Genomic DNA, 27,322 nt, shown 5'->3' on the forward strand with positions numbered 1-27,322 from the left:
CATCGTAATATGCCAATTACAAATAGTACTTCAAATAGCAAATACTACAGTTTGTCCCAAACTTTAAAAACTATTCACGAACTCAACACTGAACTATTGATGGCTATGAGAATTGTTTCCTAGCCTTTTTGAAAATTTCAACCCATTTACGTTTAAGGTAATTATTGATAAGTACGATCCCATAGCCATTTTCTTTATTGCTTTGGGTTCAAGTTTATACACTCTTTCTGTGTTTCCTGTCTATAGAAGATCCTTTAGCATTTGTTGGAGAGCTGGTTTGGTGATGCTGAATTCCCTCAGCTTTTGCTTGTCTGTAAAACTTTTGATTTCTCCTTCATATTTGAATGAGATCCTTGCTGGGTATAGTAATCTGGGCTGTAGGGTATTTTCTTTCATCACTTTAAGTATGTCTTGCCACTCCCTTCTGGCCTGAAGAGTTTCTGTTGAAAGATCAGCTGTTATCCTTATGGGAATCCCCTTATGTGTTATTTGCTGCTTTTCCCTTGCTGCTTTTAATATTTGTTCTTTGTGTTTGATCTTTGTTAATTTGATTAATATGTGTCTTGGAGTATTTCGCCTTGGGTTTATCCTGTTGGGGACTCTCTGGGTTTCTTGGACTTGGGTGATTATTTCTTTCCCCATTTTAGGGAAGTTTTCAACTATTGTCTCCTCAAGTATTCTCTCATGGTCTTTCCTTTTGTCTTCTTCTTCTGGGACTCCTATGATTCGAATGTTGGAGCGTTTAACATTGTCCCAGAAGTCTCTGAGATTGTCCTCATTTCTTTTAATTCGTTTTTCTTTTTTCCTCTCTGTTTCATTTATTTCTACAATTCTATCTTCTAGTTCGCTTATCCTGTCTTCTGCCTCTGTTATTCTACTGTTTGTTCCCTCCAGAGTGTTTCTGATCTCATCTATTGCATTATTCATTGTATATTGACTCTTTTATTTCTTCTAAGTCCTTATTAAATCTTTCTTCCATCTTCTCAATCCTTTTCTCCAGGTTACTTATCTGTAACTCCATTTTGCTTTCAAGATTTTGAATCATTTTCACCATCAAAATTTGAAATTCTTTATCAGGTAAATTCCCTATATCTTCTTCTTTTGTTTGTGTTGGTGGGCAATTATCTTGTTCCTTTACTTGCTGAGTATTTCTCTGCCTCTTCATCTTGCTTATATTGCTTTGCTTGGGGTGGCCTTTCCCTCTTCTTGCAGTTTGTGGAGTTCTCTTTATTATGTAGTTTCTTTGCTCTGTGTGGGGTTGGACGGGTGACTTGTCCGGGTTCCCTGGTTAGGGAAGCATGTGTCGGTGTTCTGGTGGGTGGAGCTGGATTTCTTCTCTCTCCTTTAGAAGACAATGGGCTGCTTTTCTGGGAGCCTGATGTCCTCTGCCAGTATTCAGAAGTTGTTTTGTGGACTTTACTCCGTGTTCAAATGTTCTTTTGATGAATTTGTGGGGGAGAAAGTGGTCTCGCCGTCTTATCCCTCCGCCATCTTGTTCCTTCCTCCCCAGAACACTGGATTCTTATATTCCACTTGGTCATGGAGTATCTCTTCCCAGCTGCTCCAGCAAGGTGCAGCCGCTGTACCTTACCTTGGACGAGGGGTATCTCCTCAAGGCCGCCCCTCCTGCTTTGAATGTGGATCAGCTCCTCTCGGCCCTCCAGTGCCCAAGCAGCCACCGCCTCCTGAACGTGGTACAGCTCCTCTCGGCCACCTCCCTAACCCTGGGCGCGGGGTAGCTCATCTCAGCCACGATTCTGCACGTGGTCGGTTGCGCCGGGGCCTGGTGTCTCTCGCGTCTGCGCCGCCGGAGCCGGGCGTCTCTCGCGTCTGCCAGCACCTGACTCTTATCTTCCCTTTTATATCTGAGGAAACTCTGCCCTTCTCCTAGTCAGCTCGGGCTGCTGAGACAAATCCCCATAGACCTGATGGCTCAAACAACAGACATTTATTTCTCACAGTTCTGGAGGCCGAGAAGTCTAAGATCAATGTGCAGGCTGACGAGGTTCCTTTGGTAGCAGGCTGGAGTAGGGGTGGGGTGCAGGGTGGGGGTGTCTTCCTGGCTTCTTGCTGTGTTCTCATATATCTGCTTTTAGTTTATATCATAATCCGTGTATTGCTTTGGCCCTTACATGGTTATGTTTTACCAATTGTGTAAGACTGGTATATATACTAAATATACTGGTAATACACTGAATATTAGCTATTGCATGATATTTCAAGGAAATTTAACTTGAGCAATTACTGATTTCATCCAGATTCTGGTGCCTCTGTTTGTCAAGAAGTTAATGTATTTTTAAAGATAAAATGACTTTATAATCTATCATTATTTTCTTATCAATTACAATTTTATAATCTCCTGATTAGGTGGCACTTGATGCTTAACTTTACATGTTAGCCCTGCAGGGTCCCTTTAGATATTATTATTGCAAAGAAAAATCAAAAATCAAAGTGAATTCTTAGTATTATACTAGAAGCAATAAGGTACAATTGCTGAAACAGCAGCCAAGCATTGTGCTATAGAACTAACTCACAGCTTGGTGCCCAGTCCCTGCTGAGAAGGAAATGTAGGGGAACTGGCAGAGTTTTCCTACATCTGCTCCCTGCTGCTAATGAGCTTTAACCTGTTTCATTCTTATTATGCTTACTGTTTAGATATTTTGCTTGCAAAATTAATTCTTTAGCTGAGAGAACACATGAAAGAGGATATGATTTGTAAAGTAGGACTGTTTAAAAATTAAAAGGTATCAAGGAGGGAGATTAGAGGCTATAATGAGTGATGTGGTTACTTAATATCAATTCAAGGGCAGAAGCTCAGGTGGTAAGGCTGGAATTGCTTCTCAGTTTCTGTAATGTGGGCTACAGCTTTAGGAAGCACAGTTTTGTTTTGCATTGTGCATCTACACCAATATGCTTTACATTTATCAAAGAGATGTATTTTTTTATTTGAAAGCTACCTTGATCCTCTAAAAAGTGCCAAAGTTTTAGTGATGTGTAGCCTCTGAAAGCAATTGTGTTTCAGCAACAGTACTTTATTATAATCAAGAACTAATGAATACCTACGCCCAACTATTATAACCTATCCCTGATCACCCAAGCAAAAGCAACAAGAACTCAGAAAATAAACAGGCAGGCCCTGAGATTATTCTCAATAAATAATAATAAAAATATCATTTTTACAGCCATAGACTCTTGCTGTTTAAACAGCTTTCACATAATCCTTTGTTCCTCACTTTAACTCTCTAAGCAAACCTATAGGTATTGTTCATTTTATAGATGTGGCACTGGAAACTTGAAAGCACATGTTATTTGTCTTAACTGGGTGAAAATTCGCAATGGGTCCATATAAATCAGTGCACATCCAATCAATGTGGAACAGGATGGTAAACTAGATCTGCGGAATCAACCTCACCATGCTCATTGTCTTTGTCAATAATCATCCACAAAGCTATCCTGCTTCTTGAATAGAAGCCAAATGGATTAGCTTTTCAGCCAAAATTGCACATTATTTTTGGTGATGACATAGCTTGAAACATTCTGCAAAGAAAAGCAAGTTACTCTACTACAGCATTTCTCAAACCTTTTCTTTAAAATGCCTCGAAGTAAGAAAAAATGCTTTATTGTCTATGCCAAAGCCTTTGACTGTGTGAATCACAACAAACCGTGGAAAATTCTTCAAGAGATAGAAATACCCGACCACCTTACCTGCCTCCTGAGAAATCTGTATTCAGGTCAAGAAGCAACAGTTAGAACCGCAGAACAGGAGATTGGTTCCAAATTGGGAAAGGAGTTCGTCAAGGCTGTATGTTGTCTCCCTGCTTATTTAACTTACATGCAGAGTACATCATGGGAAGTCCCAGGTTTGATGAAGCACAAGCTGGAATCAAGATTGCGGGGAGAAATATCAATAACCTCAGATACGCAGAAGTTCAGTTCAGTCGCTCAGTTGTGTCCGACTCTTTGCAACCTGTTGAATCACAGCACGCCTGTCCATCACCAACTCCCGGAGTTCACTCAAACTCATGTCCATCGAGTCGGTGATACCATCCAGCCGTCTCAATCTCTGTCATCCCCGTCTCCTACCGCCCCCAATCCCTCCCAGCATCAGAGTCTTTTCCAGTGAGTCAACTCGTCATATAAGGTGGCCAAAATATTGGAGTTTCAGCTTTAGCATTACTCCTTCCAATGAGCACCCAGGACTGATCTCCTTTAGGATGGACTGGTTGGATCTCCTTGCAGTCCAAGGGACTCACAAGAGTCTTCTCCAGCACCACAGTTCAAAAGCATCAATTCTTCGACTATCAGCTTTCTTCACAGTCCAACTCTCACATCCATACATGACCACGGGAAAAACCATAGCCTGACTAGATGGACCTTGGTTGGCAAAGTAATGTCTCTGCTTTTTAATATGCTATCTAGGTGGGTCATAACTTTCCTTCCAAGGAGTAAGCGTCTTTTAATTTTATGGCTGCAATCAGCATCCGCAGTGATTTTGGAGCCCCAAAAAATAAAGTCTGACACTGTATCCACTGTTTCCCCATTTATTTCCCATGAAGTGATGGGAACAGATGCCATGATCTTTGTTTTCTGAATGTTGAGCTTCAAGCCAACCTTTTCACTCTCCTCTTTCACTTTCATCAAGAGGCTTTTTAGTTCTTCTTCACTTTCTGCCATGGGTGGTGTCATCTGCATATCTGAGGTTATTGATATTTCTCCCAGAAATCTTGATTCCTGCTTGTGCTTCTTCCAGCCCAGCGTTCCTCATGATGTACTCTGCATATAAGTTAAATAAGCAGGGTGACAATATATAACCTTGATGTACTCCTTTTCCTATTTGGAACCAGTCTGTTGTTTCATGTTGCTAACTGTTGCTTTCTGACCTGCATACAGGTTTCTCAAGAGGCAGGTCAAGTGGTCTGGTATTCCCATCTCTTTCAGAATTTTCTACAGTTTATTGTAATCCACACAGTCAAAGGCTTTGGCATAGTCAAGAAGCAGAAATAGATGTTTTTCTGGAACTCTCTTGCTTTCTCCATGATCCAGCGGATGTTGGCAATTTGATCTCTGGTGCCTCTGCCTTTTCTAAAACCTGCTTGAACATCTGGAAGTTCATGGTTCACATATTGCTGAAGCCTGGCTTGCGGAATTTTGAGCATGACTTTACTAGTGTGTGAGATGAGTGCAACTGTGTGGTAGTTTGAGCATTCTTTAGCATTGCCTTTCTTTGGGATTGGAATGAAGACTGACCTTTTCCAATCCTGTGGCCACTGCTGAGTTTTCCAGATTTGCTGGCATATTGAGTGCAGCACTATCACAGCATCATCTTTCAGGATTTGAAATAGCTCAACTGGAATTCCATCACCTCCACTAGCTTTGTTAGTAGTGATGCTCTCTAAGGCCCACTTGACTTCACATTCCAAGATGTCTGCCTCCAGGTGAGTGATCACGGCATCGTGATTATCTTGGTCATGAAGATCTTTTTTGTACAGTTCTTCTGTGTATTCTTGCCACCTCTTCTTAATATCGTCTGCTTCTGTTAGGTCCATACCATTTCTGTCCTTTATCGAGCCCATCGTTGCGTGAAATGTTCCCTTGGTATCTCTAATTTTCTTGAAGAGATCTCTTGTTTTTCCTATTCTGTTGTTTTCCTCTATTTCTTTGCATTGATCGCTGAGGAAGGCTTTCTTATCTCTCCTTGCTATTCTTTGGACCTCTGCATTCAGATGCTTATATCTTTCCTTTTCTCCTTTGCTTTTCACTTCTCTTCTTTTCACAGCTCTTTGTAAGGCCTCCTCAGACAGCCATTTTGCTTTTTCCATTTCTTTTCCATGGGGATGGTCTTGGTCCCTGTCTCCTGTACAATGTCACGAACCTCCATCCAGAGTTCATCAGGCACTCCATCTATCAGATCTAGTCCCTTAAATCTATTTCTCACTTCCACTGTATAATCATAAGGAATTTGATTTAGGTCATATCTGAATGGTCTAGTGGTTTTCCCTACTTTCTTCAATTGAAGTCTGAATTTGGCAATAAGGAGTTCATGATCTGATCCACAGTCAGCTCCTAGTCTTGTTTTTGCTAACTCTATAGAGCTTCTCCATCTTTGGCTGCAAAGAATATAATCAATCTGATTTCGATTATGACCATCTGGTGATATCCATGTGTAGAGTCTTCTCTTGTGTTGTTGGAAGAGGGTGTTTGCTATGACCAGTGTGTTCTCTTGGCAAAACTCTATTAGCCTTTGCCCTGCTTCATTCCGTGCTCCAAGGCCAAATATGCCTGTTACTCCAGGTGTTTCTTGACTTCCTACTTTTGCATTCCAGTCCCCTATAATGAAAAGGACATCTTTTTAGGGTGTTAGTTCTAAAAGGTCTTGTGGGTCTTCATAAAAACATTCAACTTCGGCTACTTCAGCATTACTGGTTGGGGCATAGGCTTGGATTACTGTAATATTGAATGGTTTGCCTTGGAAACGAACAGAAATCATTCTGTCGTTTTTAAGATTGCATCCAAGTACTGCATTTAGGACTCTTTTGTTGACCATGATGGCTACTCCATTTCTTCTAAGGGATTCCTGCACACAGTAGTAGATATAATGGTCATCTGAGTTAAATTCACCCATTCCAGTGCATTTTAGTTCACTGATTCCTAGAATATCTACATTCACTCTTGCCATCTCCTGTTTGACCACTTCCGATTTGCCTTGATTCATGGACCTAACATTCCAGGTTCCTATGCAATATTGTTCTTTACAGTATCGGACCTTGCTTCTATCACCAGTCACATCCACAACTGGGTATTTGTTTTGCTTTGGCTCCATCCCTTCATTCTTTCTGGAGTTATTCCTCCACTGATCTCCAGTAGCATATTGGGCACCTACCGACCTGGGGAATTCCTCATTCACTATCCTATCATTTTGCCTTTTGATACTGTTCATGGCATTCTCAAGTCAAGTATACTGAAGTGGTTTGCCATTCCCTTCTCCAGTGGACCACATTCTGTCAGACCTCTCCACCATGACCCGTCCGTCTTGGGTGGCCCCACACGGCATGGCTTAGTTTCATTGAGTTAGACAGGGCTGTGGTCCATGTGATCAGATCAACTAGTTTTCTGTGATTATGATTTCAGTGCGTCTGTTCTGATGCCCCCTCGCAATACCTACCGTCTTATTTGGGTTTCTCTTACTTTGGTCGTGGAATATCTCTTCACAGCTGCTCCAGCAAAGCGCAGCTGCCGTACCTTACCTTGGACGTGGGGTAGCTCTTCTCTGCCACGCTTCTGCGCATGGCTGGTTGCGCTGCCGCGTCTCTCGCGTCTGCACCACCAGACAACATATTAAAAAGCAGAGACATTATTTGACGACAAATGCCCATCCAGTCAAACCAGAGTCACCATCTGCAGTGATTTTGGATCCCAGGAAAATAAAGTCTGTCACAGTTTCAATTGTTTTTCCAGTATTATGGTTTTCCCAGTATTCATGATGGATGTGAGAGTCGGACCATAAAGAAGGCTGAGTGCCCAAGAATTTATGCTTTTAAACTATGGTGTTAAAGTAGACACTTGAGAGTTCCATGGATTACAAGGAGATCAAACCAGTCAATCCTAAAGGAAATCAGTCCTGAATATTCATTGGAAGGACTGATGCTGACATGGAAGGTCTAATACTTTGGCCACCTGATGAGAAAAACTGACTCATTGGAAAAGATCCTGATGTTGGGAAAGATTGAAGGCAGAAAGAGAAGAGGACAAGGGAGGATGAGATGGTTGGATGGCTTCACTGACTCAATGGACATGAGTTTGAGCAAGCTTTGGGAGTTGATGATGGACAGGGAGGCCTGGTGTGCTGCAGTCCACGGGGTCGCAAAGAGTCTGACATGACTGACTGACTGAGCTGAACTGAACTGAAGAAAAAATTCATGCAGATGTCCGGTTGTTGACTGCATTCTTTTTATTATAGTGTTACTTGTACATGCTGCTGCTGCTGCTAAGTTGCTTCAGTCGTGTCCGACTCTGTGTGACCCCATAGACGGCAGCCCATCAGGCTCTCCCATCCCTGGGATTCTCCTGGCAAGAACACTGGAGTGGTTTGCCATTTCCTTCTCCAATGCATGAAAGTGAAAAGTGAAAGTGAAGAGGCTTAGTCGTGTCCGACTCTTAGCGACCCCATGGATTGCAGCCCGCCAGGCTTCTCCATCCATGGGATTTTCAAGGCAAGAGTACTGGAGTGGGTTGCCATTTACATGTAACACTATAAACCTAGCTATGAGCTCCTTTCAGTTCAGTTCAGTTCAGGCGCTCAAGTGTCTGACTCTTTGCATGAGGTGGCCAACGCATTGGAGCTTCAACTTCAGCATTAGTCCTTCCAATGAACACCCAGGACTGATCTCCTTTAGAATAGACTGGTTGCATCTCCTTGCAGTCCAAGGGACTCTCAAGGAGTCTTCTCCAACACCACAGTTCAAAAGCATCAATTCTTCAGAACTCAGCTTTCTTCACAGTCCAACTCTCACATCAATATGTGACCACTGGAAAAACCATAGCCTTGACTAGACAGACCTTTATTGGCAAAGTAATGTCTCTGCTTTTTAATATGCTGTCTAGGTTAGTCATAACTTTTCTTCCAAGGAGTAAATATCTTTTAATTTCATGGCTGCAATGACTATCTGCAGAGATTTTGGAGCCCCCCAAAATAAAGTCTGACACTGTTTCCACTGTTTCCCCATCTATTTCCCATGAAGTGATGGGACCAGATGCCATGATCTTTCTTTTCTGAATGTTGAGCTTTAAGTCAACTTTTTCACTCTCCTCTTTCACTGTCATCAAGAGGCCCTTTAGTTCTTCTTCTCTTTCTGCCATAAGGGTGGTATCATCTGCATATCTGAGGTTATTGATATTTCTCCCAGCAATCTTGATTCCACCTTGTGCTTCTTCCAGCCCAGCGTTTCTCATGATGTACTCTACATATAAGTTAAATAAGCGGGGTGACAATATACAGCCTTGATGTACTCCTTTTCCTACTTGGAACCAGTCTGTTGTTCCATGTCCAGTTCTAACTGTTGCTTCCTGACCTGCATATAGGTTTCTCAAGAGGCAGGTCAGGTGGTCTGGTATTCTCATCTCTTTCAGAATTTTCCACAGTTTATTGTGATCCAAACAGTCAAAGGCTTTGGCATAGTCAATGAAGCAGAAATAGAAGTTTTTCTGGAACTCTCTTGCTTTTTCGATGATCCAGAAGATGTTGGCAATTTGATCTCTGGTTCGTCTGCCGTTTCTAAAACCAGCATGAACATCTGGAATTTCATGGTTCATGTATTGCTGTAGCCTGGCTTGGAGAATTTTGAGCATGACTTTACTAGCATGTGAGATGAGTGCAATTGTGCGGTAGTTTGAGCATTCTTTGGCATATGCCTTTCTTTGGGATTGGAATGAAGACTGACCTTTTCCAGTCCTGTGGCCACTGCTGAGTTTTCCAGATTTGCTGGCATATTGAGTGCAGCACTTTCACAGCATCATCTTTCAGGATTTGAAATAGTTCAACTGGAATTCCATCACCTCCACTAGCTTTGTTCGTAGAGATGCTTCCTAAGGCCCACTTGACTTCACATTCCAGGATGTCTGGCTCTCGGTGAGTGATCACACCATCGTGATTATCTTGGTCGTGAAGATCTTTTTTGTACAGTTCTTCTGTGTATTCTTGCCACCTCTTATCTTCTGCTTCTGTTAGGTCCATACCATTTCTGTCCTTTATTGAGCCCATCTTTGCATTAAATGTTCTCTTGGTATCTCTAATTTTCTTGACGAGATCTCCAGTCTTTCCCATTCTGTTTTTTTCCTCCTTTACCTATAGCTTTTTATCAACTATACAATCAAAGCAAACATAAAGGGTAATTAAAAATAAACCTACAAAACCAGTACAACTATGATTAAAGCACCACTTTATTGTGACACATAACTTCAATTACTTTTAAAGTTATATAACTCTCACAAATATATACATCTTTATTGAGAAAGACAATTTTTTTTTAATTTTTTTTAGGTAATTAATTTATTTTTTATTGGAGGCAAATTATTTTACAATATTATATTGGTTGGTTTTGCCATATATTGACGTGAATTCGCCCCGGGTTTACATAAGTTCCCCCTCCTGAACCCCCCTCCCACCTCCCTCCTCCCTTTATCCTCCCTCTGGGTCATCCCCGCATGCCAGCCCCGAGTATCCTATAACATGCATTGACCCTGAACTAGTGATTCGTTTCACATATGACAATGCCATTCTCCCAAATCATCCCACCCTCACCCTCTCCCATAGAGTCCCAAAGACTGTTCTATACATCTGTGTCTCTTTTGCTGTCTCGTATACAGGGTTATCATTTGCATCTTTCTAAATTCCATATATAAGTGTTAGTATACTGTATTGGTGTTTTTCTTTCTGGCTTACTTCACTCTGTATAATAGGTTCCAGTTTCATCCACCTCATTAGAACTGATTCAAATGTATTCTTTTTAATGGCTGAATAATACTCCATTGTGTATATGTACCAAAGCTTTCTTATCCATTCGTCTGCAGATGGACATCTAGGTTGCTTCCATGTTCTGGCTATTATAAACAGTGCTGACAATTATTTTAATAATCCTCACACAGTTTAATAAAGAAATTTCAGAAACAAAGATATCCTATTATATGTTTATTTCTACTCACTGCTAATGAACTCGTGCACATTAATATTTAAAATATAAGACTGACAATATATCTCCTGACCAAATAGTTGCTGACTCCTAGGGTTGACTTCTTTTCTGGCTGGTATGGCTATACTGCTGTAAACTCTAGAAGGTGGTGAGCGACAGGGAAGCCTGGCGTACTGCAGTCTAGGGGTCGCAAAGAGTCGGACACAACTTGGTGACTAGTCAACAACAGTAGCTGTACCGCAATGTGACAGATAAGGACTCATTTCCCCCACTATTTCTCTCTGTGTGTACCATTGTAAAACCTTCTTGGCCTCTACCTGTCATGAGGGCGTCGTTTATGCACTCAGTCCACCTAAGTTGTCTTCCTGTTAGTGGAAGACTCAATGGTACATTACTGTAGTGCAATATAATTTCCTGATGTCAAATCATAACCTCAATGTTATGTTTATTAAATGTTACGAGTCTGAAGTTTTATTCCATTAAAATATTTTTAAGGGTGAATTTTTACTACAAAGCAGTTTTGTTCTTATAACTGACAAAAGATTCAGAGCAATAATAGTGAATGACTGCAACATTCAGTGCCCATGTTCGTGTACGTACTCAGTCACTCAGTGTGTTCAACTCTTTGTGACCCCATGAACTCTGCCAGGCGCCTCTGGCCATGGAATTTTCTAGGCAAGAATACTGGAATGGGTTGGGATTTCCTTCTCCAATATTTGTATATGTTAGCGACAAATGACCACTTTAACCACTAGTATTTTAAATGTTCACTGTAATCAACAGGTCATAAATATATGTAGAAGTATCCAAAATAAAAGGTGATCATCTAGACAAATCTAAATATGCTTATATTATTCTCACAATGATGCTGAGATGGGAATTGATGCTCCCTATTTCACAAGTGAGGACACTGAAAAGTTAAATGACTATTCTAAGATCACACAGCCAGTAAGTAGCAGAGCCAGAATTCAGGCCTTAGTTGTCTGGCAAGTATCAATGTTCTTAGTCACTGGTGGTAACAGTTGGAAGGACAGTAATATCAGCCCAACTGCATTCATTTGTTGTTTAAATGCGCAGGCTTATTTTGCTATGTGCCCTTTTTTAATGAAAACTATACGGAAATAGGATTTTTAAAATGACTGTCAATGCTTACTTGTGTGCACAACTAATGTATTTTTTTTTTTTTTACTAAAATAAGATCCAACGTTTTCTTTTTTTCAAGAAAATAGAATAAGCAAATTTATTGTCTGACTAATCAGGCTGTATAGAAATCACTGGACAAAAATATGTGTGTGTGTGTATATTCTATTGTAAAACCAAGTATCTAATTTCAAAAGGCAACCCTAATTGAAAAGAGTCACTGGGGCTTCTTATATTGATTGTAAATATAGCAATTTCCATTTGAGAATATACTTCAAAGTCTTTCTCAAAGCTACCATTTTTTAAAGTCATTCATTCATTGACTTGTTTGCTTATTCATTCATTTGACATTTAAAGAAAACATTTTTCTGATTATAATAGTAATGCATATTCATTACAGAAATTTGAAAAATCCATTAAAGTACAAAGAAGGAAATGAAAATCCCCTTCTCCCCTCTGTACCCAGAGCTAATGACTATTTTGTACCTGGCGCATGTTCCTTCATAAAGATATCCTGATGTGGGTGAGCCCCTTAGGCAGCCTTGCTGTTTGCCTCTCAGCAGGACTCAGCACCTGATTGTCACCCTTCAAAGAAAATCTACCTTTACAAAGTACAAGAGAAAAATAAATATTTTGCTGAAAATTTCAGGAGGAGGCAGAGGAGAACAGTATAGCTTGCACAGAAAAACTCAATAGAGAATCTCCATTAGACATTCGGTTTCTCTGCCATGTCCCTAGATGCTATTAACTGCCAACTGCAATAGTTCCTTGCCCATCTTTAGTCCCACTACACACAGCCCAGCCTGTCCTGGGCTTCAGCCCCTCTTCTCTGTGCATCCTCTCACAGATCTCTCCACTCAGTAAGTAAGGACTCATCTTAACACCCTCCAGGTAGCACTAGTGGTAAAGAACCCTCCTGCCAATGCAGATGCAAGAGACGCGGGTCCCATCCCTGGGTTGGGAAGAACTCCTAGAGGAGGGCATGGCAGTCCACTCCAGTATTCTTGCCTGGAGAATCCCATGGACAGAGGATCCTGGTAGGCTACAGTCCGTAGGGTTGCACAGAGTCAGACACACCTGAAGTGACTTAGCATGCCTGCATATTTAAACGCCAGCATGGGTTTGCAAGATGCATTTGATGATATTTTTCTTTTTACTTATAATGGATAACTTTTTTCTTGTCTCAGATATATATGCACGCACATATTATCTATGCAGTTTAAGAAACTGTAACTCTTATTCTTTGATGTTTCTCCCACACAATGTATTTTATTTTCCTTTACAATTAAATGTTCTTTATAAGCATGGTTTTTAATAGGTCATCTATCAAAAGACTTCATTATCTGATATCTTATAATATATTTAATCCCTACTTCACTGTTGGATATTTCGCTTGTTAACAATTTTTGCTATTACATATAACACTACAATAAACATCCCCAATACCTCTTTTCTTTGTGCTCATCTCTGTTTTATTAAATTAACTCTTTAAACTTGGAATTTGAGTCAAATTGAATGAACATTGGGAAATTGATTATAAATTGCCCTCCAGAAAAGTGTTAGCATGAAACATTCATTGAAGACATTAAATACCAGGCACCATGCTACCTACTGAGAATTCAAAAATATGTAAAACGTATTCCCTGTTATTAAAGGGCTTGTAGTTGAATATTTGCTTTAATTAGATGGTGGCCCCTGCTACTGTCTCTGAAAAGTCTATTTGAATTTACACTCAATGAAATGGTTGAGAAGCTGATGGCTCTGATCCTAAATTCTTTTTAAAAAATTATTAAATTCACTCTAATTCTTACAGTCAAATAAACTTTCATATAAAATGTTTGCCAGCACCTAAAGCTATGGGAGGACTGGCGTGCTGTGATTCATGGGGTCGCAAAGAGTTGGACACGACTGAGTGACTGAACTGAACTGAACTGAACTGAAAGCTATGGGCATATAAAATAGCTTTTGCTTTAGCCACCAAATTATGATTTTTAAAAATGTATTACTTTTTATTTATGGATTAGAAGTATTTTCATTTATCTTGAATAAGAAATCATTGTTTTGTTCATATGTATATATTATATATAAAAACTAGCATTTTAAAACTTGGTTACAAATGACATTGATTAAACTCATGGACTTTGAAGAGTCAGCTTAAATGTACTTCACATTTGTTTTCTCCTTGTGTCTGGACACAGTAAACATTTACAGGCCATTTTTAAGAGTACCAGAATGCAAGGGACATGAGAAGGGGTGGACAGAAATGCATTAACCTCTGGGAAAGGCTGAATAACAGTGATTTCCAGGATTAGTAGAAGGGTAATGTAAACTGGCAAATATTGTACAATTACATTCAACTCTATGAATTGAACTTTAAGAGTCCTTATCGCCAACATGTTTAGGCAGAATCATGTGTTATGTGCTGTCTGTAATTGTCTCTTACAAATGGAGAGGGACAGTATTCACATTTATGGTCTGAATTTCGTAGTCAAAAGAGACTTTTTGTTCTAATAAGGCTGCTAAACAATCTAAATGACAGTAGAATCCTTTAAAGACATTACAATGCTTAAATGATGTATAGCAAAGGTGGGCCTACCAACAGTCAAGCTTTTAGATGCCCTTCTCCTTCCTTTGTCTCTCATTTTAGGTGACTAAGTGGTCCTTATTTTTCTAAATGTGACAGCACTTTTCTTAGGCCTGAATAGGGGATAGTTATTTTAAGAGGATCTAAAAAATCACTTGACTGTGTGGATCACAATAAATTGTGAAAAATTCTGAAAGAGATGGGAATACCAGACCACCCGACCTGCCTCATAAGAAATCTGTATGCAGGTCAGGAAGCAACAGCTAGAACTGGACATGGAACAGCAGACTGGTTCCAAATAGGAAAAGGAGTACGTCAAGGCTGTATATTGTCACCTTGCTTATTTAACTTATATGCAAAGTACATTATGAGGAACGCTGGGCTGGAAGAAGCACAAGCGGGAATCAAGATTGCTGGGAGAAATATGAATAACCTCAGATATGGCGATGACACCACCCTTATGGCAGAAAGTGAAGAAGAACTAAAGAGCCTCTTGATGAAAGTGAAAGAAGAGAGTGAAAAAGTAGGCTTGAAGCTCAACATTCAGAAAAGTAACATCATGGCATCTGGTCCCATCACTTCACGGAAAATATATGGGGAAACAGTGGCTGACTTTATTTTTGGGTTTCCAAAGTCACTGCAGATGGTGACTGCAGCCTTGAAATTAAAATACGCTTGCTCCTTGAAGGAAGGTTATGACCAACCTAGACAGCATATTAAAAAGCAGAGACATTACTTTGCCAACAAAGGTCCGTCTAGTCAAGGCTAAGGTTTTTCCAATAGTCATGTATGAATGTGAGAGTTGGACTCTAAAGAAAGCTGAGAATTGACAAATTGATGCTTTTGAACTGTGGTGTTGGAGAAGATTCTTGAGAGTCCCTTGGACTGCAAGGAGATCCAACCAGTCCATCGTAAAGGAAATCAGTCCCGGGTGTTCATTGGAAAGACTGATGTTGAAGCTGAAACTCCAATACTTTGGCCAACTGATGCAAAGAGCTGACTCATTTGAAAAGACTCTGATGCTGGGAAAGATTGAGGGCAGGAGGAGAAGGGGATGACAGAGGATGAGATGGTTTGATGGCATCATTGATTCAATGGACATCCGTTTGGGTAAAGTCTGGGAGTTGGTGATGGACAGGAAGGCCTGGCATGCTGCAGTCCATGGAGTTCCAAAGAGTCGAACACAACTGAGCGACTAAACTGAACTGAAGAATAAGGATAAAGGCAGATTTAATTTTAAGAGCTCCACCACTATGACATACACAATACCTTACATTTTGAAAGAACTTACTGCACTCAAAAGGAAAAGAAATATGTGAGTTTTGTGTGTACAGTGGCACAAAATGATTATCATTTGCTCTCTGGAAATGAAATCCATCTTGGTCTTAAATTCTTATATTTCTTCACAGAGTTGAAATGCCAGTTGAAGGCATTCAGAAATTTAAAGTAACTGATTTAACAACCTTGGACAAAGAGAGCACGTCTGAAAGTTTGTCTCAATGTTTGACTTGACCTAGGACAGTTTCTCTGAGACTTATTTTCTAAACAGTACCCTAGCACCTTGGGCCAGCACAATGGCCTTTAAGCTTGAGTGAACAAAGTATTTCTTTTCCTCTAGTGCAAAGCTTCACTATTTCATCTTTTCAAACTCTTTTACTGCACTCAGTGAGGAATTATATTGACAAGGGTAGAATTTATCTCCTAGAGGAGAATGCTATGCTTCTGTTAAGTGCTAATATAACATTTATGTGTTGGTACCTTAATAACAGCCCCAGCTTACCTAATGAAAGTTGAAAGCAAACAGTACTTTCTGAGATTTTATTATGACTGAAGTGACTGCAATTTGAGGCAAATTATCCCTACTTTTGTTCCCATATCAAAAACAGCGATGCTAAAGCAATTGCTACATGTTTGGTATGGAATTAGGTTCCACTCTCATTAATCTACAAGGAAGAGCATTTTTCATGTAAACAGCTCACGAGGGTCAGAGAGAAGAGCTGTTTCTGTGAAAAATGCTTGTCAATAACTTTGTGAGTGAATTTTGAAATAAAGTGCCTGTAACCTGTCATTATTCCTTCCTCTCAAAGTCGAGAGTGAGTGGATGAAAATTGAGCATGTGAATTGAAAGCAGGGTGAATGTTATGGCCTTATCGACTTCAGGTAAAATGACTGTTTTAACTTGTTATTATTTTTCCATTCAGAGGTCAGGCAATGTACAATATTACCAGCATAGACTGCAGTGTAAGCAAATTGGTATACAAAAAGGCTATTACCCACTCTCACAAAGCAAAGGAAAGTATAAGTCACTAATATCAAGTGGACTTGTGATCTCTACAAAAACAAAACAACCAACAGTGCTTTGAAAGAGAATGGCACAGGATTTTAAGTATAACGCACTTTGGAGACAGAAAATATAAACCTGTTTAAATAAAGATGCATATGTTTAGAAAGCAGTGACCATTTTTAAAATCACGTATTAATCTTAGTTGTTTTGCAAAGGAATTATGGGACCTGAATACTGAGTATTAGCACAACTATATGTCACCTTAAATATTTTTCCTGCCTAAAATCATCTTTTTTAAAAAAAATTTATTTACTTATTTATTTTTGGCCGTGCTGGATCTTCATTGCTGCAAGGCTTTTCTCTAGTGGTGGCAAGCAGGGTCTACTCTCTAGTTGTGGTACACAAGATTCTCATTGCAGTGGCTTTTCTTGCTGCAGAAGCACAGGTTCTAGGGCAAATGGGCTCAGTAGTTGCAGCTCCCAAGCTATAGAGTGCAGGGGCTCAGTAGCTGTGGTCCACAGGCTTAACTGCTCCACAGCATGTGGAATCTTCCCAGATCAGGGATTGAAACCATGTTTCCTGAATTGGCAGACAGATTCCTATCCACTGAGCCACCAGAATCCCCTAAGATCATCTTAAAAGTAATAGGCTGTTGAGTTTTTGAAGTATATCTGATAGATTCTTATCAAAAGAAAAATATTGCTGTGGCTTTCCTTTTCACCTAGGAAAAAAAAAATCAGTGAGACTTCAGTACACCAACAACCCTTTCCTTGTTTTCTAAATTTTTATTTCTAATTCTGACAAACAGTTTAAGAATAGTGTGGCTCTTTTAGGTTTGCAAGGTAACATCTTTTCTCCAAGTAATCGCAGGCCCATGGAAAGTATATATTTAATACTATTGTTCAAACAACTTATCTTTTCTGTTTCAGAAAACCATCTAGCGTTTTTGTCTTTAATACCGATTTTTCCATTACAGACTCTATTGGTCAGAAAATGAGTAGATTGGCCTAGAAATTAAAAGAGGTTTTAGAAGGATTCAATGGTTGAAACCAAATTTAGAAGGAGAAAGGATTACAATATAATTTTGAAGACATGGTCATATGCCTGTTCAGCAGATTTTCCCCAAAATGTCAAAGGTTTTCGTTACTTCTAAAAAAGTTTTCCCTGCTTCAAAACAATTATAAAAACCTAAGATAAATATTCTGATGTTTTTTCACTTTGTGTTTCCTAAGTCTGTTTCTTTAAACAGATGTTTCCTAGTTGGACACTGTGACAAGCATAATACAATAACCTCAAGCTCCATGGAGGCAAAGGTTTTTATCCACTTCTGTTCAGCAACATATCCTAACCACCTAAACCAGTACCTGGTACACAGCAGACACCTGACTGATATTTGTTGAATGCTGAATAGATGTGATTAGGGCTTGCACAGTGTGTTTAAGAGGCTGTGAGTAGGTCAGGGGAGACTTTTCCCAGTGAAACATAGGTCTAACATTCAGGAATACTGACATGATTGAACTAGAGAAAGTTGGAACACAGCCTTATGTATCACAAGAGCAGAGAATTCCAAAACTAAGTTAGCAGAAAGAAGACCACCTGCTGTTAATTCTACCTGGCTCAAGCTACGAGTCAGGGGTAGGGCAGACAGTTCTTTGAAGTACGTAGGGGCCTGACCTGAAAGGCCTCAGAAACCATGCTAAGGAGTTTGACGTTAGGTCAAAAGCCACTGAATGATATTAAACATAAAAGGACTTTAAAAAACCGATGTATCTTAGAAAAAGATTACTCTGGCTGAAGTACAACAGATGGATTGAAGAAGATTGGAATTGGTGAGACCAGTTAGGTCTCAGAAATCTAAGCAACATGTAAATGACAGTGGTCTAAATTAAAATCAAAGTAAGGGCACAGAAATAAATAGGCATATTTTAAGTGATTTAAGGAGTTAAAAATGACAAGACTTGTGACTGCTTCGAATGAAGTAGGGAGAAGCTACAGAAGACAAGGATAAGACTCTGCTCTCCAACTTTGGGCCACAGGATGGATAAATGCCATTTCCCAAGATGAGGAAAATGTATTTGGTAGAGAGGGTGGCACACTTATTTTTGGATGTGCTGAGATGTTTAAAGCATCAAGTTGTTGTAATCTTGGTTTCTGTACCAATTTTCTTTTTCCTATACTCCCAATCTAGATTTGCACAAATCCATTGCAAATGAACAAAACAAACCTAAGGACCTATCATAGTAGTTATGAGCCTACTTTTCTCACAGCAACACAAGTTGTATTTTTCAATATAAAAATATTCTTTTTCCTCAAACATGTCTTTTTCAGACACAAAGGAATGCAAAGAGTAAAGACTAAGACTTTGTTTACTCTAAAGTGTGTTTCTAAGACTTAATTGTAACTATCCTGAGTGGTGACTAATAAATGAAAAGCATGACACCATGAACAAAGGCACCACAAATGATGTACTGTTCCCTTAAGGAGTTAATGTTGAGTGTTATCTGTACAGGTAAATATACTTCAATAGTTTTGCGTTTATAGTTGTATGACATGCAGGGACTGACACTATAAGTTGAGCTGAATGTATATAGGCCCACATATGTGTTTGAATACAATATGATTTTTAATCTTTCTCTCTCTTGATTCCACCAAAGACATTAAAATAAAGATTCAAAATGCAAAGATATATAATAGGGCTCCTAGTCTGTATTGTAATCATGGGCAAAAATTATTAATTAATTAAGAGCTAGTTGCAGCCATGAAATTAAAGACGCTTACTCCTTGGAAGGAAAGTTATGACCAACATAGATAGTATATTAAAAAGCAGAGACATTGCTTTGCCAACAAAGGTCCGTCTAGTCAAGGCTATGGTTTTTCCCCTGGTCATGTATGGATGTGAGAGTTGGACTGTGAAGAAAGCTGATCGCCAAAGAATTGATGCTTTTGAACTGTGGTGCTGGAGAAGACTCTTGAGAGTCCCTTGGACTGCAAGGAGATCCAACCAGTCCATCCTAAAGGAGATCAATCCTGGGTGTTCATTGGAAGGACTGATGCTAAAGCTGAAACTGCAATACTTTGGCCACTTCATGCGACGAGTTGACTCACTGGAAAAGACTCTGATGCTGGGAAGGATTGGGGGCGGGAGGAGAAGGGGACGACCGAGAATGAGATGGCTGGATGGCACCACCGACTTGATGGACATGAGTTTGAGTGATCTCCGGGAGTTGGTGATGGACAGGGACTGAGTGACTGAACTGAACTGAACTGAAACAAAAATATTTTATATGTCACCTGTATTTCAACCTGTTTCCATTTATTACATAACTATTTAATTTACTAAATTCTTGCTCAAGTGTGTATATGTGAACCTAATACGGTTTCCAAATTATAGCAGATCTATTCTGATTCAACCTCCTGCTTTTTTTTTTTTCTAGGAAGAACACGAGTGTCAGCACCCTGGTGGTAGTGGTAGTTCCCCATCTTCCCAGAGATGCTGCTGTTGAGTGGCATGTCATTGTGGTGGCAGATGAGCCATCTAGAGGGATGAATTTTGCTTTGAAGAAAATATCTGCTGGTCTTCAAATTGAATATAAAGCTATAGTTTCCAATTCTGCTTCTAGTTCATCTTTCTTAAGTTCATCTTAAGGTGGATGGCACCCCCAATTTTCTCACCCGATTTAAACAGAATTCTAGAAGATCTGATGACTGTGTTTGTACAATTAAGGAGAAGACTCTCAAAACAACCAACCTGCACCACTGTGTTTTAGAATATTCTTCAAAAAAAGACAGTATTAATGCCCATTTACTCTAAGTAGGTAAAAGAACTATTAGAAAGATGAAAGGAAACTACAGACTCTGGAATCACATCATGAATGCTTGTCAGAAATAGAATTTGAGAGAGAAACAGAGATAAGTAACATGAGTAACATAAGTAACATGGGAGACTACTGGACTGCCAGTCCAGTTAGTGAGTGCGAATGTAAGACTGGAAATGTGAATCCACCCTTTCCTCTATTGATCTCAGCTCTCTTATGCCTTTTGTGTGAACCTCTCACTGTCCTATAAATGATTGTAGTGTTTAAAGATATTTTTCTTCTATACAACCCTCTTTGTTATATTCCAAACCATACTGTACACTTTAAACCTTTATACGTACATATTAGTGAATAGGTTTGTGTACACAATACCATAAATACTATACTTTAGGGATGACCTATGGGATTTAGGGGCTTCCCAGGTGGCGCTTAAGGTAAAGAACCCGCCTGCCAATGCAGAAGATGTAAGAGACACAGGTTTGATCCCTGAGTTGGGAAGATCCCTTGGAGGAGGGCATGGCAACCCACTCCAGTATTCTTGCCTGGATAATCCCACGGACAGAGGAGTCTGATGGGCTACAGTCCATTGGGTCACACAGAATCGGACACAACCGAAGCAACTTAGCATACATGCATGCATGGGATTTAGACTGATGGACAGGGAGGCCTGGCGTGCTGTGATTCATGGGGTCACGGAGGGTCGGACACGACTGAGCGACTGAACTGAACTGAACTGAACATGAATCTGACTTCGTGATGCATACAAAATGCAAGCCAAAGTCTCATTCCCAAAAGTAAGTCTGACTCAAAAGGGAGCCCCACTATTTGTGTTCCAAAGGTATTTTACTAATATGGCTTTGATTTATCCATTTAAGAAATAGAAACTACCAGTGTGCACTTGGCATATTTCACCATGTGGCTGGCTACCTCAAACAGGAGGTCTGAACCAAAGGGCACTTTATTCTCATTGAGTCATGGTCAAGAGTCAGAACTAGTGTCCGATCAACTGGTTAATTTCCACTTTGGATTGCAGTGGGAAGTTCTCACTCTTCCTACGCCCGTGGAAGTGCTCCCTCTTCCAGACCCATGGAAATTTTGGTTTTCTTTGGACCAGCCTCATATAAATAAGACTGACTGAATTTGATTCAGAGTGGTCAATCCAAATTTGACATACTATTCCTTTATTGTATTAGCTTAAATTGTGTGCAAAGCACCTCAGTGGGTTTTCAAATGCAGTTGGACCTCAGGCCTTGGGGTAGGTGAATTTGAATTCATTATTTGCAAATTGAATTGTGTTTTGAACATTTTATGGAAGTTAGCTTTTAAAATGCATTATTTCTTATATCAGATATTTCTTAAGTAAGGTGAATAATTCCCTGCTCATTTATCTTTTGTTTAAGCACAGATTTTAATGTATAGAATCTGTCTAAATCAAGAAAGTTTCTAATATCTAACTAACACCTTTTCTTCAGTCTGTTGTTGATTGTTTTTTTTTGCAGACTAAACAGAGTAAAAACAATTACATCACAACAATCCTGTGGTATTAATATTTCTTTTTAATATGGGGAAGAGAGCAAGTCACAGGTGGTTCTAATCACCATGCCAAGAGCGGTCATTTGGCTCCTTAGGGGATGGTAAGGTATAGAATCCTCGTTATCTGCATTCTGAGTCCATTTCCTTTTCACTACTCCAGGGTCTGCTACAAGAAGGGGAAATAGGTGTATGGAAATTAAAGAAGTGGCTGCTTCCACATGTCATTAGAAAGCCTACAATAGCTTTGAAATTAGCTCATAAAGGGAAAAACAGAGACTATACTAATAAATTCAGTGCCTAATGAGCATAACTAAATCTTTTTTGCAGCCTTGAGGTTTCCATAGTTTAATCCTTTGTGAAATAAAATGCACCATAATGGCCATCACAAGCCACCTTGGGACAACTCTAGTTTTGGAGAAATACTTACTACATAAGCCTTCATAAAAATACTTCTGGGTATATCTCTTTGTACTTGTATGTTAGCATTTAAGGGCAGGGTCTATACATTCACATTTTATGAATATGATATGAAACATTAATCTGTATTAATTTAATAATGTAAAAGATGGTACTCTAAAGTCCCAGTATCCTATTTTCCCCTATGTAACCTGAAGTGATATTAAAAGGAAATTCAACTTGACATTCTTTAATATATTTAAAACATAAGACAAAGAAAGCAATGAAAACACAGCAAAGAACAAGCTCCTCTCATCAGGAAGGAAAGATCAAACATAGAGCCAAACAGAATATGATGGCTTGTTCTATAAGGACTAGTTTTAGAGGAAAACAAATCACCTGGTTAAATGTATTTCCTTTCTGCAGCATGCCTACTTGATTGGACAATCCACAACATCATAATATTTTTTGAATAAATTATACTCATTTTGTTTGAACAAGAAATTTAACATATATTTAAAGAGTACAGTTCTGTGGGGGAGAGGAACTGTGCTGAGCTATGCGTTATAGTAATGGCATAGGGTGCAGAATGAGTCATCACGGTTTTTATTTATTCATTCACCCTTAGATCCTTTTAAAAGTCTCCAAGGCCCTAATGACCATCATCATTATCATCAGTAAAAACTGCTTTCTGGTGAGAAGGCAATAGGCATTAAATTTAGAGGCAGCATTAAATTATCAGTAGAGAGGACTTGAAATAGTACTACACGCTTATTCCAGGACACAGTATACTGAAAGTTCATACAGCGCCAGTCAGGCACTCATCTTTATAAAGTCTGAGATTAAGATGTTCTCTTCTCCTTTATAAGACAGTGTCATTTAGCCCAGGAGAAAATACAGGCCAGTTCCTATGCTCCAATGTCAAACACTGTAAGTCCAAAGAATGTCATAAGAAGATTCTTAATTATAAAGAATTATCAAAACTTCAGTTCCTTGAAGGTATTAAACACTACCCACTGAGTGAGAAAGTCAGTAAGAAGTGTTTTGAATTAAACCTTGTTAAGTCCTTTCCATCTCAGTTCAGTTTCAGTTCAGTTCAGTCGCTCAGTCGTGTCCGACTCTTTGCGACCCCATGAATCACAGCATGCCAGGCCTCCCTGTCCATCACCAACTCCCGGAGTTCACTCAAACTCATGTCCATCGAGTCGGTGATGCCATCCAGCCATCTCATTCTCTGTCATCCCCTTCTCCTCCTGCCCCCAATCCCTCCCAGCATCAGAGTCTTTTCCAGTGAGTCAACTCGTCACATGAGGTGGCCAAAGTATTGGAGTTTCAGCTTTAGCATCAGTCCTTCCAATGAACACCCAGGATTGATCTTCTTTCTATCTCAGAGGAGTTTTAAATATTCCATAATCAGTCAGCAAACATAATAGAGGCTTTACTCCTCTGGGTAATCTCCAGCACTAGATTCAAAGAGTCAAATTCCACTCATCTGCTCATCTGGTAATGAACTTACTGTGTCATCTAAAAACAGGGAAAGTTAGTACCTTGTGATCAATCCAGAAGGGCTTCCCAGGGGGCTCAGTGATAAAGGACACACCTGCCAATGCAGGAGACATGGGTTTGATCCCTAGGTTCGGAAGATCCCCTGGAGGAGGAAATGGCAGCCCACTCCATTGTTCTTGCCTGGAAAACCCCATGGACAGAGGAGCCTGGCCAGCTGCAGTCCATGGGGTTTCAAAGAGCAACTGAGCACGCATGCAAGATCAATCCAGAGGATTGTTATGCTTGTCAGTCCCAACCACTATCCCTTACCCATGGTTCTATCGTGTCAGCAGTTGATGCGGTTTAGAAAGTTATCATGGAAAGAGCAGACCAGAGAAGATGGCTGCATTCCTTTGTGGAAACCTCGTTGGTAGTGCAGTGGTAGTGTTTTGAATTTTGAGCAAGACCATTAGAGATTATTCTCTGCTATAAATGGTCCAGTCTGTTAAACTCCCTAAGTGTTATAAAAACAAAAACAACAGACATAAAGCCCTATTATGAAACAAAAGAAGTACCCTATAATATAAAATGTAACTTTTAGTATACTACTGTTGACAGATTTTTCCATCTGCATGAATGTGGTTCTTTTTTTATTTGGTCAAACATTTTTTAATCAAGAGTGACAAATATCTTTTTGAAAGCAACTGGGAATTTCTTCAATGCCTCAATGTCCTTTTCCATAAAATGGAAATGGCAACTAAGCTTCTCCACACACAGGGTGCTGACAGTGATCAACTGAGGCAACGTATGTAAAAGCGTCCTTGTTCATTGTTAAGTATTGTACCAGTGCAAACTGTTGCTGCTGTGTTTGCTGCTATCCTTCTGAGATCCCTAGTGACTTTAAAAAGGATATAATTGGGGTTTGACTCTGTAGCACATTCTTTAGTACATAGGCTTCTGTTTGCCCCTATATTTGAAAGCATAGTTTAAATATACATTTAGTTTTATTGTTGATCTTTATAAATAAAATTTCCTAGTCCAGACGTATACTGAAATGGAAGCCCTCAAAGGGAATTCACGTTCATTTACACGCCTAATTCTTTTAACTACGTAGTCCTTCTGCTGCTGCTAAGTCGCTTCAGTCGTGTCTGACTCTGTGCGACCCCAGAGACGGCAGCCCACCAGGCTCCCCCGTCCCTGGGATTCTCCAGGCAAGAATACTGGAGTGGGCTGCCATTTCCTTCTCCAATGCATGAAAGTGAAAAGTGAAAGTGAAGTCGCTCAGTCGTGTCCGACTCTTTGCGACCCCATGGAGACTGCAGCCTACCAGGCTCCTCCGTCCATGGAATTTTCCAGGCGAGAGTACTGGAGTGGGGTGCCATTGCCTTCTCCAATGTAGTCCTTCTAAAAAGTGGGAAATACATCCTTCCTTGAACAGAACCTTTCCTTCTATTGCCTTTTGCAAAATGCTTATTTCCTCTAAACTCCTCTTTCTCGCTGCGGAGAGTGATAAGATGTTCAACGTCCAGCATGCCCAGCTTCCCTTACCAGAGCAGACTGGCCAGTGCCTTGTCCAGGTAACAGGCTTACAATGGGGTCCCCTGTGGGGAAAGAGTCCTACAATTCTGTTTTTCAGTATTCTTTTTGTCATGATCCTTAACATGCAAAATTCAAGCATTTCCTCATTTTTTAAAAAGAACTTTGAATAAAGCATAGGGAGGGCTTCTTTTGCATTCTCGCTTGTTACTGGAGCATTATTATCATCTTTTTGTGTGTGTTTTGTTGTTTATTTGTGTGACTGGTTTTTTGGTGCTGAAATCTAGGAATTAAATGTTATCATCCTTTTTAACTCTATAAAATGCTAATAGGGGCCTAAGAGATGTTGTATTTCTGTGATTAATGATTTGGGGCTGGAAAAATTATTCTTAATTATTGGTTTCAAAAGTAAAATGTTTTGTATCAGCATCAATTTTGATGTGTATGTTCAGAATCTAGTATGGAAGTCCTTTTAATGATGCTTCGACAGTAATTGGACTATTTTGGTTAATATAAGACCCAGAGTTATTTGAAATGAGTCATATAATAGCTAGACTTTATAGACTTACAGAATTTTACTGAAGTCTGGGAGTTTTTGAACAATTCAGAACTTTCTAAATCTTGTACACTCTACACACTTCTGGAAGTAAAGTTGCAATTTAGGTTGTTCAAAATTTTAGACTAAGATTAGCTGGCTAGATAGACTTAGGTCTTCAAATTAATAATGACCATCACTTAACTAAACATGTCTGAGCTAATTAAAAGTTTAAGCTATGTTTGCAGTTAAAATAACTTCTGAGCTCAGCATTTGTTTTATTTTGCCATACCAAGAACATGGTAAAATAAACCTCAGAAGAGGTTAAATTGATGCCGGCAAATTCAATTTAATACAGAATCTACAAGTATATTTATAAAGAACTGAAATTTGAAAGATAATTTGAGTTTCAATACCTGTAGTTATGAAACCTGAAGCTGTAAGAAACAGCATTTATTGTTAATGATATACCTGAAGGGTTCCCCACCGATGCTACCCTCCTTGACAGATTTTACATGTTTTTTAAAAAAATTCTTCTCTTCAAAATTAATTTTCATTTCCTATAAGTAAATCAAAGGGTGCTTTCTGCCCGAGTGAACTATATAAGGTGAGGTATTGTTTCAACTGCACAAAACTCAGAACTCAAAATATTTTAGAGAGGATACAGAGATTAATAACCCCTGCCTATTTGCAATTTAAGCCTTAGAATAAAGCAGGGATATGTAACGAAGGTTACATTGAGGGCTCAGTTTGTGTGGAGACTGTATGGGGGTAATCACAGTAGTCCTAAATGCTAATCTGGAAGACATCTTATAAAGCATTTCTTTATCACACACCCTTTTACTCATCATGAAATAAAATTTATATTTTAAGACCAGACAAGAAATACTTTAACATAAATTTTTTTTTCTTTACCCATTTGGGTCTCCTTCTTCTCTGGTGTGCATTGCTGTGTGGTCAGGACACTCACGTTGGCTGTTCTCTTGCTCTCTGTACATTCCCTGCCTGACCAGGCCCTGCTTCACTCACAGGACTATCCAGTCCTCTTAATTATAGGGCTTAATTAGTAACTGCCTACGTGCTGTTGCCACCTCTCCACTTGCTGGTTTCCTTGGTGACTAATGAGCCAACCTGAGGTCCACTCCCCCTATAAAAGGTGTGCAGTGAAGATGCTGCCACGTCCTGTTTGTTATCTGCTGAATGCCGTGGGATGTTCCAGGCCCTCAGCCTCTGACGTTTTAAGACCCCTCAACAGTCTTGAGGCTGAACAACTCCAGGGCTTGCAGGCCTGTGGGGTGCAGCCCAAAAACTGGCAAGCCAGCTATGAGG

General features: G+C 39.6%; 1 protein-coding gene across 1 annotated transcript in view; it reads left to right on the plus strand.

The window, feature by feature from the left end:
- Window positions 1-21,167, plus strand: part of LOC129562669 (uncharacterized) — an 87,083-nt gene extending 65,916 nt beyond the window's left edge. The window contains exons 4-5 of the mRNA XM_088840191.1: window positions 12,564-12,685; window positions 20,128-21,167. Coding sequence (XP_088696317.1) covers window positions 12,564-12,685; window positions 20,128-20,338 — 333 coding nt within the window. The 3' untranslated portion in view covers window positions 20,339-21,167. The remainder of the gene's footprint in view (window positions 1-12,563; window positions 12,686-20,127) is intronic.
- Window positions 21,168-27,322: the final 6,155 nt, after the last annotated feature.

This window comes from Moschus berezovskii, chromosome 9 (assembly GCF_049115385.1).
Source record: "Moschus berezovskii isolate FMDL1 chromosome 9, NW_MosBer_1.0, whole genome shotgun sequence".
NCBI classification, from domain to species: domain Eukaryota; kingdom Metazoa; phylum Chordata; class Mammalia; order Artiodactyla; family Moschidae; genus Moschus; species Moschus berezovskii.